Source organism: Myotis myotis, unplaced genomic scaffold (genome assembly GCF_014108235.1).
Source record: "Myotis myotis isolate mMyoMyo1 unplaced genomic scaffold, mMyoMyo1.p scaffold_m19_p_12, whole genome shotgun sequence".
NCBI classification, from domain to species: domain Eukaryota; kingdom Metazoa; phylum Chordata; class Mammalia; order Chiroptera; family Vespertilionidae; genus Myotis; species Myotis myotis.
The window spans coordinates 2,697,378-2,713,123 of record NW_023416316.1 but is presented as its reverse complement, the minus strand read 5'-3'; the positions used below and the strand labels follow the sequence as shown (position 1 = coordinate 2,713,123).

Here is a 15,746-nt window from a genome sequence, read left to right as displayed (position 1 = left end):
GGTGAACACGCACAGGCATCTCTTTCCGGGCATCGACCCGGGGGGCACTGCTGGGTCACACACCACACGCGTGTTCGGCTTCAGGGGACACTTCCCGTGGTCGGCTCCTAAATGGCTCCCAAAGATGGCCCCATCCTAACCTCCCAGACCCGGGAGTGCGACCGTGTCTAGAGAAAGGACCTTTGCCGATGTCGCTAAGGATCTTGAGATTAGGGGGCCGTCTTGGATGAGAAACCGAGGGTGAAGCAGTGACCTGGTGAGAAGCGCTCGCCAGGGACGGAGCCGCGTCTGCCCGTTTCATGTGGCATCAAATACAGGCAGCACTGGCAAGGGTCACCCTTTCTTTGGAAACCACCCGAATGTCCTACGATAGGGCACGGCTAAGGGAGCCATGCTGGAGCCAACCACGCAACACCGTGCAGCACCCGGAGATGAACATTCAGTGACATGAAAGGGAGTCATGATCTATGCTAGAACAGGAGGAAGGAATGGAGAGAGGGAGGGAGGGAGGGGGAGGGAGGGAGGAGGACACGGTGGTCACATTCTTTTCTTTTTTAATATATTTTTATTGATTTCAGAGAGGAAGGGGGAAGGAGAGAGAGAGGGAAACATCAATTCTGAGAGAGAATCACTGATTGGCTGCCGCCTGCACACCCTACACTAGGGATCAAGCCCGCAACCCGGGCATGTGTCCTGACCAGGAATCGAACTGTGAGCCACTGAGCCACACCGGCACTATGGTCACATTCCCACAAGGAAACAGTGTCTAGAAGGCAATACGGGAAGGGCATTGGCCTGGGGGATCATCTGTGATTCTCTCTGCCTTTCTGCCTCTATGCTTTCTCTTCTGTTGAAATGAGCTTGAATATCTGAAAGGAATAAAATGTTCCTAAAAACTGCCTGGGCCTCCCACAGGCGCCCCGGTGTTCCAGGTGGAGCCCCAGGACGTGACAGTGAGATCCGGGGACGACGTGGCCCTGCAGTGCCAGGCCATTGGTGAGCCGGCGCCCACGGTGGAGTGGCTGCGTGCGGGGCAGCCCTTGCGGGCCGGCCGGCGGCTGCGGACCCTGCCGGATGGGAGCCTGTGGCTGGAGCGAGTGGAGACGAGGGACACGGGCACATACGAGTGCGTCGCTCACAACCTCCTGGGCTCTGCCACAGCCCGAGCGTCCTTGGTTGTGAAAGGTACGAGGCGTCCCTGCCCAGACTGTGGGCCAAGGCGGGATCTCCTGCGAAATGGGGATCTGTGTGTGGTTTGTGGGGGACCTGGCCCCCCGCCCTGCTAGCTCCCCGACTCTTCTCTTTGCTGAGAGTCGCAAACATTGAACGAAGCAGCTGGGAGGACCTCATGGGTCATGGTGTCTGCCCTGCCCTGTGCGGTCAGAGAACCGAGGGTCTGAGATGCTCCGTGTTCGCAGCTCCTGTCGGACCAGGGACTCGGGCTCTTCCAGCTCCCCTGGCACAGACCCAGGTCCTCTCTTTGGACACTTTGCAGCTCTGCCTGGCCGGGTGGGTGCCCAGTAACCACTGCTGCTCCCAGCGGCACCACCCCTGCCGGTCGGCCTCCTCAGTCAGCGTCCTTCTCCCGTGGGGCAGCCCAGACTCTAAAACGGAGAAGATGACTATCCGGAGAAACCATAGCATGGCCCAGCCTGACTGGTGGAAAGCCGCTGGGTATTATTTCTGGGCGTCTGTTGTGTCTGTAAATACTCCACATTTGTGGCTCTGTATCTCCGGCCCGTCCATGGCAGACATCACTAATCGATCGCTGCACACGATGCAGATTCCTTCCCCACAGAACCCTGTTCCAGGCAGCAGCTGGGGACCACTTAGAACTGGGACTTGACACTTTGCCACTTGAAACCCACTTACTCTGCCGCCATTTAGAAAAACCCAACAAACCTTTTTAGGGGGACATAATGGCCTCCTTACCTTTTTATTGATATTTTTTAAAAGATATTTTTATTGATTTCAGAGAGGAAAGGAGAGGGAAGGAGAGGGAAGGGGGGGGGCGGGAATATCAGTGATGAGAGACAATCGTTGATCGCTTGCCTCCTGCACGTGCCCTACTGGGGATCGAGCCCAAAACCTGGGCATGTGCCCTGACGGGGACTCGAACTGTGACCTTCTGGTTCATAGGTCGGTGCTCAACCACTGAGCCATGCGGGCAGGGTCTCCTTACCGTTTTAATGGAAACAACTGCTTTTTACTTCATATATGTTCGTTGTAGAAAGGCCTGGTAATTTAGAAAAATCTGTGAAGAAAAAGGAATGATCAATCATCTCTCACCATGCAATGACCACAATGGCTTTGGCCGTGGTTATTTGGGGTATATCTTTCTACTCTCTTTTTCTCCAAATATAAAGAGAGAGGCTTTTCTTTCTACGACTGAGATCACACGGACAGGCGTCTTTACGACCTGCCGTGGCCCCCGGGCGTCGGACGGCATGCCATGACAGTGAGCCCCGTCCACACCCTCTTCATGGCTCCATGCCATTCCACGGCAGCGTTTCCCAGCGTCATTGCTGTGGCTTTGTGGAATAGGCCACAGGTTTGTTCCCAATGCCCCCCCCCCCCCCAAACCCACACTCTGTGCACACCCTGTGTGCTGGCCCAAATCTTTCTACAGGATAAATTTCTTCAAGGGGAAAAAAAAAATCTTCAAGCAGCATGGCTTGAAGGTAAACGGTGTGCAAAGGCTTTGAGACCCCCTCACTATGGACTTGTCTTCTCTCCCTCCTTTTCCATGAGTCTTGGGGGGCCCATCCTGGCCTTGTGGGAAACGAGGCTGCTGAGTCACTCCGTGTCTGAGAAAGTGGCCAGTGGCTTGTCATTCCTGTCCTCCAGTCCCCCCCACCACCCCCTTTTAAAGCTCCCAGGGGCCATGCTGTTGCTCTCTTACCTGCAGCTCCCACTTTCTGCCTCAGCCCCTCATGACAAGGCCAAGGGTCGGTTCATGCCTCCTCCTGGCCCTGCCATGAACTCGGGGCAGCAGGTACTGGCCAGAGACATCCCTGCTGGGCGTCATCTCCCCAGACCCCGGCTGTGGGCTGCAGGACACGGCGCCGCTTCCTGGACTCCAACATTCACCAGCCCCGAATTCACCCAATTAGGAGCCTGGCGGTTCTGGTTGATGTTATGTTTCTGGACAGATCGTAGGCAATTTGTTGCTAATTTCCCCGGAGAGCTGGTGAGCGCCGAGGCAGGCTACCTTCTGTCTCTCTCCCCCTGGAATGCCATCTGCCGAATGAGGCATCTGGCCCATTAGCCAGAGGAAGCGGCCCCTGTGCCCACGCCGTCCAGCCGATTAGTGCGGAAGAGCGTCTGCTTGCAGACAGCCTGGCGGCTCCTCCAAACCCAGACCCCCGGCCCCCCCGCACCCCCCATCCACCGCCAGCCAGGTCCGCTGCAGGGCGGCTGGAGCCAGGGCCACTGTTGGAATGGGGGACGGTCCAGTGGTGGCATTCAGCACCTGGCTCGGTGCCCTGCCCCTCAGCCTGGCTCCTCCAGCATGCCAACAGGTTTGGGGCACATCTTTGGTCCCACCCCCTCATTTGATAGACAAGCCAACTCAAGTGTGGCTTGGAGGCCTGGCTAGGCCAAGTTTCCAGGAAGGCGATGGCGGAGCCAGAATTCGAAGCTGGTACCATCGCCCCTCAGCTGGGTGCCCTTGGGCAAGTTACTTCACCTCTCTGAGCCTCAGATTCCTCCTTTGGGAAACAGGTACAGTAGCTGCTTATACTGAGGGCACAGAGGCGGGTAATGTCACAGTTGTTCTCTTCCTTCCTCCCAGGGGAGCCCCGGGGGGGCCGGGGCAGCATGATCGGGGTGATCAATGGCCAGGAGTTGGGCGTGGCCACTCTCAACGCCAGTGTGCAGCAGGAGGCGCGCTCAGGGGTCACCACCTTCCGGAGCAGCATCGGCCACCTCCCTGCGAGTGTGGGTAAGGGGGGACCAGCCGCCCGTGGTAGAGGCAGGAGGAGGCAAAGCCTGGGTTCCGGGGCTGCCCTAGGCCCGGTTCCCAGAGGAAATCCAGCCACCTCTAAGAGCCAAGTCCAAGCCAACCGGAACCCCCAAATAAAACAGCAGCAAGGGGGTGCACTTGTTTCATTTTCAACTCGGCCCAGCGCCCCCATAGAGGCGGTCTGTGCAGGCCCAGGCTCCGTGGTGACCTCATCACCCCCAGTACTTGTGGAACCGAGTTAAATGTCAACAAGTTCCATGCGCGTCTTTGTATAAATGTTCTGCTCATTTCACAACCCCTCCAAGACGGAGCTATTGGGCTTTACCACTTGGTTCTGATCCAATCACTGGTCCAGGGAATCTTGGGGCCAAGCGCTCCTGAGGGCCATAGGGAGTCACAGAGGGACCTTGAGCAGGAGGAAGAGTGGCTGCCCTCAGCATCTGGCCTCTCCACCCTCCCGCCCTCCATCCAGGGCCTCTGATGCGGGTACTCGTGGTCACCATCGCCCCCATCTACTGGGCACTGGCCGGAGAGCATGGCGACGCCCTGAACGGCCACTCCCTGACGGGGGGCAGCTTCCGGCAGGAGTCGCACATGGAGTTTTCTACAGGTGCGTGGGGGCTCCCCCAGGTGGGCCAGGGGGGACTGGGGCCCGAGCCCAGGGCCTCTCCCCCGTGGTGACTCCCAGCTGGATGGGGCTGGGTTGCAGGGGAGCTGCTTACGATGACCCAGGTGGCCCGGGGCCTGGATCCCGACGGCCTCCTGCTCCTGGACGTGGCGGTTCACGGCGTCATCCCCGAGAGCCTGGCTGATGCAGATCTCCAAGCGCAGGTGCGGGCGAGCCCAGGGTGCACAGAGGGGTGCATGAGAGTCAGTGGGATGTCCTGCCTGCGGCCATCCTGACTCCCCAGCAGGGGTTGGGGCGTGGCCTAGTCTTGGACTTCAGGGGGGATGAGTAGGAAGATACTCTGGGCCCAGCCTCTTGGCCCCTGGGGGTGTTCTCCAGTCCCATAGCAAGACCGCCTGTGACCTGCCCTGTGACAAGCCGAGGCTGCCCAGTGGTGGGAGGCAGCGCTGTTTGGAAGTTGCAATTCCAGATGTTCTCCCTCCCCCCTTCCCTGCTAGGACTTCCAGGAGGACTACGTGCAGACGGGCCCCGGCCAGCTCTTCGTGGGCTCCACGCAGCGCTTCCTGCAGGACAGCCGGCCCGTGTCCCTGCGCTGCAACCACAGCATCCAGTACGAGGCGGCGCGGGGCCCGCAGCCCCAGCTGGTGCAGCACCTGCAGGCCTCGGCTATCAGCGCGGCCTTCGACCCTGCGGCTGAGGCCCTGCGCTTCCAGCTCACCACAGCCCTGCAAGCCGGTGAGGGCCCTGCCCTGTCCCCACCCCACGCCCCAGCTCACAGTGGGGACAGCCTCGAGTGCACCTGGCTGAAGGCCCAGGCGACAGCCCACCACCTGCACCCCCTGACCAGAGACTCAGGACTGAAACAGCTCACCCCCTGTTCCCGTCATCCATCCACACCCCAACAGGGCACAGCTGTCCAGGCCACTCCTGTTCAAACTCTCGGGCCTCAAGGTCAAGGTCCACACCACCCCCATGCTGATGGTCAAGACTTGAGTCATCCCTACCCTCCTCCCAAGGTGCCGGCACCAGAGACCCCACCCAGGGGCCTGGGAGCCACTCTTCGAGCCCCTGGCGGCCTGTGTGAACACGGCATATAGTCTCACTCACTGGAGGCTAAAAATGTGCCTGTTAGCATGGTTTAACCTTGAACATGGGGCCATGGTAAGCATAGCTTTGACATCAGGCAGACCCTGGTTCAAACCCAGCCGCCCCACTCCAGGGCTGTGAGACCTTGGGGGCAGAGCCTGGCCCTCCCTAGGCCTCCGTGTGCCCATCTGTGAAATGGGCATGGCATCGCCTGCCTTGCAGGGTGCGGGAGTAGAGGTGCTGTCTCTGTGACCCCCACCTGGCACCCACTGGCTGCTTCATCAAGGGTGCTGTCCCTCCGATCGCTAAGGCAGTCCGGTCTCCCACCCCCAGAACACAGTCTGCGCGCACCCTGCCTCGGGCTCGCTGCCCCGTCCGATGCTCACTTACCCCAGCAGAGGCCAGGCCCCTCCTCTGCGTTGTCAGGACCGCAGCTTCGCCTGTGCGGTCTCCTGCTTTGTACTTAGCAATGATTTCGGTGTCTGCCAGCCACGGTCGGGCCAGCCCGCGTGAGCCCCTCATGACACGACCCACAGCCAAGGCCTGGGCTGGGAGTGGGCTTGCTGACGCTGGGTGCCGGCCTGGCTCAGGACAGAGGCTGAGGGCGCCTCGGCCTGGCCCAGCTGGCGGGAGGGAAGGACGAGCCGGGGCTACGGCCAGGGCCGCTCTGTCCCTCCATCCTGTGTCCTCAAGGTCTGTCCTGTTTGCCCTGCAGAAGAGAATGAAGGCTGCCCCGAGGGCTTTGAGCTGGACTCCCAGGGAGAGTTTTGCGTGGGTGAGCACCCTGTCCCTGCCCGGGCAGAGGGGAGGGAGGTCCCTCAGCCTGGGCTGAGTATGCCGTCGGGCAGCTGTCAGGAGGGCCTGTGCGTGCAGCCCACCAGCTGTCCCGCCGCAGACGGGGACGAGTGTGCCAGTGGGCCCAGCCCCTGCTCCCACTCCTGCCACAACGCCCCTGGCCGCTCCTCCTGCGCCGGCCCGGCTGGCTTCGCCCTGGCCGGGGACGACAGGCACTGCAGAGGTGGGTGGCCCTGCGCACAGGCTCTCCTGGGACCTGGCCCAGGTGTGAGTGGGTGGGGGTGGGGTGGGGGGTCATTCTAGGGCAGTGGTTCTCAACCTTCTGGCCCTTTAAATACAGTTCCTCATGTTGTGACCCAACCATACAATTATTTTCGTTGCTACTTCATAACTGTCATGTTGCTACTGTTATGAATCGTCATGTAAATATCTGAGATGCAGGATGGTCTTAGGTGACCCCTGTGAAAGGGTCGTTCGGCCACCAAAGGGGTCGCGACCCACAGGTTGAGAACCGCTGTACTAGGGTCACCAAGGGGATGGTCTGTTCCGGGGGTCACTGGATGCCAGCAGGGTGTTCTGATGCCCTATTCCCACTGGCACTTCCTGTGATGAGGGCCGAGGTGGAGAGGCTCAAGTGCTGGGGGTGCTGGGGGTCCCCAGAGACATACACATGACCCCCTGGGCTCAGGGCGCTCGTACCCGCTGAGCCTGACAGCCTTGCCAGCTTCCCCTCGCACGGCAGCCGTTTCTAGTCACCTGGGGTTGGAGGTGAGCTGACCCCTGCCTCCCCTGCTGGCTCCGCCTGTCCCCCCGGCCAAGGTGCTAGACACCAAATCTGACCCTGAGACACTGTCCGGATGCTGACCCCCGGATATGTGTCCCCCCACTCCCACCATCAGGACCTGGCATTGCTGCATCTCGTTGGGTGCCCATAGGGCATTGTCCAAAACCTCCCATCAGATGCAGCCCTCCGGTCCCGGGGCGGGGGGGGGTGGGGGGACTCTGTGTTTGTGGGGGTGCCAAGGTGACAGAGCTAACAGGAGGGGTAGGATCTTCGTCCCTGGGGTTCCTGGGGCTGGGACTTAGCCTTTGTGGGGAGGCTAGACCAGAGTTGGGGTTGGGGGGCCTGGGTTCATGGGGCCCCTGTCCCTGTCCGCCCCCAGATGTGGACGAGTGTGCGTGGCCTACTGACCTGTGCCCGGAGGGACAGCGCTGTGTGAACCTGCTGGGGTCCTACCGCTGCCTCCCTGACTGTGGGCCTGGCTTCCGGGTGGCCGCCGACGGGGCTGATTGTGAAGGTGACAGGGGCACGTGTGGGGTTGTCCAGGATTTAGCAGACGGGGAGCACTGTGTCCCTGGGCCTTCAGGGAAAACGGTACCCTCTTGACAAGCAGCACAGCGAGGCCAGGGAGGGAGCCTGAGCCTGCGTTGGGCCTGGCCTGGCTGCTGGCACCTGGAGGATCTCTGACAAGGGTCTTCTTTCAGGGCCTCAGGCTTGCCATCTGTCCAGTGAAGGGGGACCAGGTCAGGGACGGCGAACATGTGCCATGTCCGCTGCCACTTCCCCTGTCCCCCCTGCTGGACCCTGGCCCAGCCCAGAGACAGCCTCTGAGTCCTCAGCACAGCTTCTCCCGCAGCCACTGGGAGTCACGGGCAGTTGGCCTGTGAGATGACGCCCCGGTGCCACCCAGCCAGGGTGACTGCGAGGGTCCTTCCTGCCCCCATTCCGTGGTCTCGTGATCTCCAGCAGAGGCCATCCGTGGAGGGACAGCAGGCGGCACTGAGCTCAGAAGAGGCAGTCGTTTGACTTCAGTGGCTCATGGGCCTTCAGCGCCCTATTCATTGAGCTCCCTGCCCCGCCTTCCTTCCGCCCTCCCTCCCTTCTCCCACTAACATGTGCCAGGCCCCTCTGCCCTTCACATGCGTGATCCGATTTTCTCACCATGGCCCAGGAAGAGGTCTTGTCCCACCCCTATTTTTTTTTTTAACATATTTTTATTGATTTCAGAGAGGAAGGGAGGAGAGAGAGACAGAAGCATCGATGATGAGAGTGAATCATTGATCAGCTGCCTTCTGCACGCCCCACACTGGGGATCAAGCCTGCAACCTGGGCATGTGCCCTGGCTGGGAATCGAACCCTGACCTCCTGGTTCATAGATCAGTGTTCGACCACTGAGCCACACCGTCCAGGCCCACCCCTCTGTACAGCGGAGGACACTGAGGCTTGCTCAGGGACCAAGAGATAGGGCAGAGCTCGGCCCACCCCCAGACTCCTCCAAAGCCCCTTTCCTGTTTTGGACCCATAACCTCCTTACCTTCTGGAGCTGGTATGAGCGGGAGGCCCTGAAGTCGGAGAGGGGGCAGGATGAGGCCCAGATGTGCAGGGGCGTGGGATGCCCCTTGGGGGTGGGCTCGGGGCTCATCCCCGCCCCTGCCCACACCCCTGCCTCCCCAGATGTGGACGAGTGCCTGGAGCAGTCTGACGAATGTCACTACAACCAGATCTGTGAGAACACCCCGGGCGGGCACCACTGCAGCTGCCCCAGGGGGTACCGGACCCAGGGCCCCGGCCTGCCCTGCCTGGGTGTGTACGGGACACCACGCCTGGCTCACAGGCAGGGAGTGGTCACCACAGAGCGATGTTCCAGGAATAGCCAAACGCAGCCAGGGCTGTCGTGCACTCGCCATGCGCCCAGACCCCTGCCCTGCTATCCCCCAGACCTCACCCCTGCCCTGCAAGTCACCTTCCCAGGGAGCCCAAGGGGAGGAGGGTGGAGAGACGTGGGTGGGTCTCCAAGAAGCTTAGGAAGAAGGAAGGGCCTCCCCAGGACCCTGAAGGAGAGGCTGCGGGACGGTTGGACTCTGGGATTCAGCTCAGAGCTGGGGGGCAGGGGGGGGGGTTGAGGCCTCTGAGCAGTGGGGGGATGCGGGGGAGGAGGGGAGAGGAGGCAGCTGGCTTCTGGGGAAGGCCAGGCACCTGTGCGAGCCCTGAGCCTCCCTTGGCCTCTGCCCCGCCCCCTCCTAGACATCAACGAATGTCTGCAGCTGCCCAGGACCTGTGCCTTCCAGTGCCAAAACCTCCAGGGCGGCTACCGCTGTGTGTGCCCCCCGGGCCACAGCCTCCTCCCGGATGGCAAGGCCTGCACCCCGAAGGAGCGGAGTGCCCAGAATGTGACCACCGTCAGCCACCCGGGCCGCTTGGTGCCCTGGCTGCGGCCCCGAGCCCTCCTCCCCGGTGGTGCCTACCACGCCTGGGTCTCCCTGAGGCCACGCCCCAGGGCCCCGAGCAGCGTGGGCCACGCCTGGTGCCCCCCGGGCTTCATCCGGCAGAACGGCATCTGCATGGGTAAGACCACGCTCCAACCCCCCCACGGGGACGCACCCCACTATGTTGTCTCGGGCTCCCAGGTTAGGTGTGTGGGCACCACGCCCCGTGTTCAGAAACCCAGGGCTCGTGGGCAGGTGTGCAGGGTGGAGGGGGGGTGCTCTCAGAGCCCTGGCCATGCGAATGTGCAAGGGGCTTCCAGAAGGGGGTGGGGGATTTTCCAAACCATTTAAGCTCAGGACACGTTGCCTAGTGTCCCAGGAACCCACTTTGAGAAACAGTCCTCTGGCCGCACGGAGGCGGCGCCGCAGGGAGGGAGGTTTGCGGGACGGGGAGTGTGTTCCAGGTTGACACGAGGAGGCGGACAGGGACCGGTGGGACCCGGTCAGCGCCTGGCTGCAGAGGCCAAGGGCAGTGGCCTCGGGGGCGGACGTGCTTAGGGGCTCCTGCCTGGATGGTGGGCTTGGCTGGGGGTGGTGCCCCCCCGAGGCCTTGAGGTGGACAGGACAGAGCTCCCCCTCCCCGAGTCCGCCAAGCCCCGGACCCTGCTAACCCCCGAACCCAGAGTCGGGTGGGGCAGGGCAGGGAGAAGGCGTGGGCCACCTAAGTCACAGCGGGCAAGAAAGTGGCCACGGGGGTGTCTGTGACTCAGCCTGTATCTCTGCCTCCACCACCACCACCACCAATGCCCCGGCCAGACCTGGACGAGTGCCGGGTGCGGAGCCTGTGCCAACACGCCTGCCGGAACACGGAGGGCAGCTACCGGTGCCTCTGCCCCTCGGGCTACCGCCTCCTCCCCAGTGGGAAGAACTGCCAGGGTGAGCTGCTGCCCAGACACCGAGGGGCCAGGCTTCGTGGGCAGGGGCGTCCTCACGCCGCCCACTCGCTCCAGCTCCTTCTCCACCGTCTCGTGATCTGAGGGAGGGGCAGGTGACAAGCCCACAGCCGGCTGGGCCCCGCACGCCGTGCGGAGCTGAGATTGCATCGGCCGGCTCTCAAAGCCCTGGGGGTCGGCCGCAGCTCTGCTGTGTGTCCCTGGGCAACTCACTTCCCCTCTCTGAGCCGCAGCCTCCTGGTGAGGGGGGCTGACACAGGCCTCCCCTAAGTGCCCGGATGAGACCAGGCAGGTGGGCTCAGAGCCAGTGCTCGCAGCAAGGCGGCTGCTGCACGCAGGGTCAGGGAAGCCCTCCAGCCCCCAAGTCAGCGCATGTCCCCTGCCACTCGGGCGGGGCCGGCCATGCTGCTCCCCTGCCAGGCTGTGGGGGGTCTGCCTGCCCGCCTGTCGCTGTCCTTCCCTCTCTGTCATGGGGTCAGGGACTGTCCTCTGAGAAGGCTGGGACACCCGCCGGCACAGACAAGGATCGGGCACTCTGCCCATGGACAGTGGGCACTCCAGGTCTGAGGGCAGCCTCATCTCTCCCAGGCTCAGGTTCCCAGGGTGCCCACCGCCATGCCCTGGGCAGATGGGGGTGCCAGGGGCCTGTGGACGGCTGTCTTGGGTCAGGCTGGCCGGGGACAAGGAGAGAAGGCTGCCCACCTCCACAGGCATTTCTCTCCCACTCAGCCCCCCGTGCCTTCCCTGGGGCCTGCCTTCTGCCCTCCCCGTTGCTCCATCCTCTCATCCCCACCTCCCCACGCAGACATCAACGAGTGCGAGGAGGACGGCATCGAGTGCGGGCCCGGCCAGATGTGCTTCAACACCCGCGGCAGCTACCAGTGTGTGGACACGCCGTGTCCCGCCACCTACCGGCAGGGCTCCAGCCCCGGGTAAGCGCTGAGTTGGCTGGGGAGTGGGGGGCTGGGGAGCTTACACACTGGCTCCTATAGGCTGGACCCCTCCTCCAGGCCACGTCTCAGGCACAGGCCCTCCTACAACCAGTGGGGTCAGCCCTGCCTGACCTCCAGGGCAGCGCCTCTGTGCCCACTGGGCAGGGTGCCCTCGTGCCATGCACCTGCCTGCGGACACTCTGGGTGCCAGCTGGCCCAGACACGGTGGATTCCTAGAGGGATGCGTCAGAGGAGCAGGGAGCACTGGGGACCCGGAGAGGCCAGAGCTGGGCAAGGACGGAGGGCCGGGAGGCGGGACCATGTACACATATGGGGACACATGAACACACACACAGCCCTGGACCCAGGAACACACACAGACACACACACGCCACCCAGAAACACAGTCCCAGGACTCAGACACACAGACACACAAACACAAACACGTTTCCACCACCGCTGCGCTTGCTGGGCTGCCCTGGGGGGTGGGCTGGCCAAGGCCATGGCACGGACCTGCCCCAGTGTGAAAGGGCATGTCTCTGGCTTCCCTGGGCCTTCATTTGCTGATCTCTACAATGGGCTGACAGTGGTACTTGTAGAGAAGGCATTTGGGGAGCAGGGGGTGGCCGCAGGGGCGAACTGCGGGGGGGAGAGGGGGTGTGGGCAGGCAGTGCTGGATGGCAACCGAGTCTGTGCGTCTGTCCCCCCCCCCCCCCCCAGGACGTGCTTCAGGCGCTGCTCGCAGGACTGCAGCGCCGGCCCCTCCACGCTGCAGTACAAGCTGCTGCCGCTGCCCCTGGGGGTGCGCGCCCACCACGACGTGGCGCGCCTGACCGCCTTCTCGGAGGCCGGCGTCCCCGCCAACCGCACGGAGCTCAGCGTGCTGGAGCCCGACCCGCGGAGCCCCTTCGAGCTGCGCCTCCTGCGCGCGGGCCTGGGCGCCGTCTACACCCGCCGCGCGCTCACCCGCGCCGGCCTCTACCGGCTCACCGTGCGCGCCGCGGCCCCGCGCCGCCAGAGCCTCTACGTCCTGCTCATAGCCGTGTCCCCCTACCCCTACTGAGGGGCGGCTCGTGGCCCCCCTGCTGTTGCGCCAGCCGGAGCCTCCGGAGAGGGGTGGGAAGGAGCTAGAATAACCCCCCTCGCCCAGGCCCTTGCGTAAGGGGTGTCATCTTCTCCCGCCTCCATGCGTCATCGGACTTTCAGTCAACACGACCCCGTGTGCAGCCTTGACCCAGGACAGCAGGACCCGAGCTGCCCCTCCTCTCCCTACTCCCCGTGGGGGCGGAGGCCCAAAGGCCGGTGACAGAGGCTGCCCATAGGCGGCAGAGCCCACAGGCAGAAATGGGGTGAAGCCTGCAGGTCTGACCGCCCCAGGCTTGCCCCAAGCCCCAGGAGCCTGGGCTGGGTAGGACACAGCGTCCAGGCCAGCCCGGGGCAGGGGCAGGGGCAGGGGCAGGCCCTGGGGATGGCAGCAGCTGCCACGTGCCCACACCTGCACTGTCGCCCGGCCCCGGGGTGTGTATGTGTACATCATAAAAACGCTTGTTTTTAACCAGCTCGATTTCTTCATCCAGTTCTTTGCTTGATAAGGAGGGGCTGTAGAACTCCACCCGCTGTCCAGGGGCACTGGACTAGGAGCCCAGCAGCCTGGCTCCCTCTGGGTAGGGTGGCCCTCGTCCAAAAATATGAATATGACAGGAGCCACCCAACCCCCCAGAGGGCCGGGGGGAGCATTACATGAGAAGGAAAGGCATTGCCCGGGTAGCAATAGGGGTTTTTTTTGTTTGGTTTGGTTTTGTCGTGTTTTTGTTAATCTTTCTTTACCCGAGGGTATTTTTCCATTGATTTTTAGAGAAAGTGGAAGAGAGAGGTAAAAGCAGAGAGGAACATCGATGTGAGAGAAACACACCAATTGGTTGCCTCCCGCAAGCCCCCAACCAGGGCCCTGGCCTGGGAGGAGCCTGCAACCGAGGTATGTGCCCTTGATCAGGATCGAACCCGGGACCCTTCAGTCCACAGGCCAATGTTCTTTCTGCTGAGCCAAACCGGCCAGGGCTAGGGGGCAGTTTTTAACAGACCAGTCAGGGTGGGCCTCGTGAGAAGGCAGTGTTTCAGCTGAGGCCTGGAGAAAGTGAGGCAGGAAGCCGGCGGACATCTGGGAAGACTGTTCCTGGCAGAGGGACCCGCACACAGCAGGCTCTCGGGCGGGTGGGTGCTTGGTGGGGGAGGTCTGACCAGGAGGTGGGAGGCTGCAGGTAGGGAGGCTGGATAGGAGGTGAGGGGGTGGGGGAGAGGGAGGTGCCATCCGAAAGGCGCAGATCCTGTGGCCTTCGGGCCGCTGTAGGGACTTTGGCTTTGCAGAGTGAGTTGGGGAGGGACAGGATAAGAACACCTAGTGTGCACTGACGTGTCCCCAGTGCGCGGGGACAGGGTCTGAGTCCCAGCGTGGCTTCCCCCCCTCCCCGTCCCCGCCCTCCTTCCTGACCTGGCGGCACCCCTGCGTCAGCGACCCACCACCCTGCGCCAGCTGCCCCTGGATAGAGGCTGTCTTTTCTGCACGTGTTTTGGAGAGGAAGGATCCTTTCTCCCTGCCCCACAGGCTCCGTGTGGCACTGTCACCTCCCCTGGCACCCCCAGGCTCTCATCGGGTCGATGACAAGGGCAGCCGTCTGTCGTTTCTTCTTAAGGGATCCATGGCGATCAGACTGTCCCGGCAATATGGGGTAAACAGAGAGGAAATCGCTGTGCCCATTTTCCAGATGGGGAAAAGGAGCTCAGCGAGGAGACGGGCCCTGGTGCCTTGCCTGATAGGTGACTGGTTAAAGGTTAGGCCAGTCCAACTCCTGACTCCAGCCCAGCAGCCCGATGGAATCTTCCCCAGAGCACGTGCGCCTTCAAAGCTGGTTTCTTTTCAACCGGGAGTCTGCAAGCATTTTCTGTCAAGGGCCAGATAGTGAATAGTTTGGGCTTCGCAGAACATAGAGTCTCTGTCGAAACGACCCCCCTCACCATTGCGTCACCAGAGCAGCCGCAGTCAGCACGCGGACCAATGGAGTTAGTTGCTTGATGGACACTTACATTTGAAGTTCACATAATTTTCACAGGTGGCGGAATCATCTTCTTTTGACTTCCCAACCATTTACAAATGCAAAAGCCTTTCTTAGCGTGCAGGTGGCTTACACCACAGACGTCTCTGCTGGTGGAATTTCAGGCTGGGCGGAGGGGAGGCTGGGGCAGTTGGAGAGAAGTGGGGGAAGGGTGTCCCAGGCCCTCCACACCCCTCTGTCCGGGGCCCCACTGGGAGGCCCTGCCTTGGGTGGAACAGGCCCCCTTGTGCAACCCTGGGGGCTCGAGGGTTCATATTGTGACCTATGAACCCTGCCCTCTGCTGGGCTGTTAATTTTTTATGGAGCCTGGGACTTGCAGCCCAGGAGACTTGCAGCAGAGGCGAGCCCTGCGGAGCAGAGGGACCGACTCCTCTTTCGCCCCTACCCTCTCTGCCTTCCTCTCCCCAGTCTCACCCTGGCCCTTCGTGATGGCAACACCACCATTTGTTAAATGTCCAGGGCTCATGGATCTGAGTTTAGTTTATTTAATACAGGAGCCCCCGTAGTTCCAGAGACAAAAAATAGGATGCCCATTTCACAGATGAGAGAGTGGGGCTCAGAGAAGGTGAGCCACTTGTCCCAGCTCCCACAGCCTGGAGGAGAACAGGAGGACTCAACCCAGACCCACCTGCCTCCACAGCCCAGGGCTCCAGCCTCCAGGCTGCCCTGCCTCCACGCTCTGAGGACGGAGGCGAGGGAGGGCCAGGGCAGGATGAAGAGGAGGGACCACAGCAATTCAAGACTCCCAGGGGAGTGCTGGCCAGTCTGACCTCCCTCCTCCACACCTTCTCCTAAATCTCCCATCTGCGGCTCTGACACGGAGGCCGGTGGAAGAAGTGATTGCTCAAGTCACACAGGAAGCCAGTGGCAGCCTTGGCCTTGAATCCAGGCTGTGATACCCAGGTTGAGGCTCCCCCTCCCCGTCTGCCCCACCCGCTTGCACAGGGACCGTCAGCCAGTACAGGAGCCAGCTCCGAGGGGTGTCTCCGCTTCTACTCCGCCAGGGGCTGGCGGTCATGGGCCAGGGCCCCAGCCAGCGGCCCAGCCCCCGGGCCACCTGACCTCTGAGGC

General features: G+C 62.3%; 1 protein-coding gene across 1 annotated transcript in view; it reads left to right on the top strand.

Moving 5' to 3' along the window:
- The window catches only part of HMCN2 (hemicentin 2), a 136,104-nt gene extending 122,999 nt beyond the window's left edge, over nt 1-13,105 (top strand). Inside the window, exons 86-97 of the mRNA XM_036329346.1 lie at nt 916-1,185; nt 3,794-3,943; nt 4,437-4,574; nt 4,674-4,795; nt 5,090-5,327; nt 6,394-6,453; nt 7,637-7,771; nt 8,929-9,057; nt 9,499-9,819; nt 10,497-10,616; nt 11,439-11,565; nt 12,286-13,105. Coding sequence (XP_036185239.1) covers nt 916-1,185; nt 3,794-3,943; nt 4,437-4,574; nt 4,674-4,795; nt 5,090-5,327; nt 6,394-6,453; nt 7,637-7,771; nt 8,929-9,057; nt 9,499-9,819; nt 10,497-10,616; nt 11,439-11,565; nt 12,286-12,628 — 2,153 coding nt within the window. The 3' untranslated portion in view covers nt 12,629-13,105. The remainder of the gene's footprint in view (nt 1-915; nt 1,186-3,793; nt 3,944-4,436; nt 4,575-4,673; nt 4,796-5,089; nt 5,328-6,393; nt 6,454-7,636; nt 7,772-8,928; nt 9,058-9,498; nt 9,820-10,496; nt 10,617-11,438; nt 11,566-12,285) is intronic.
- The last annotated feature ends 2,641 nt before the right edge of the window (nt 13,106-15,746 follow it).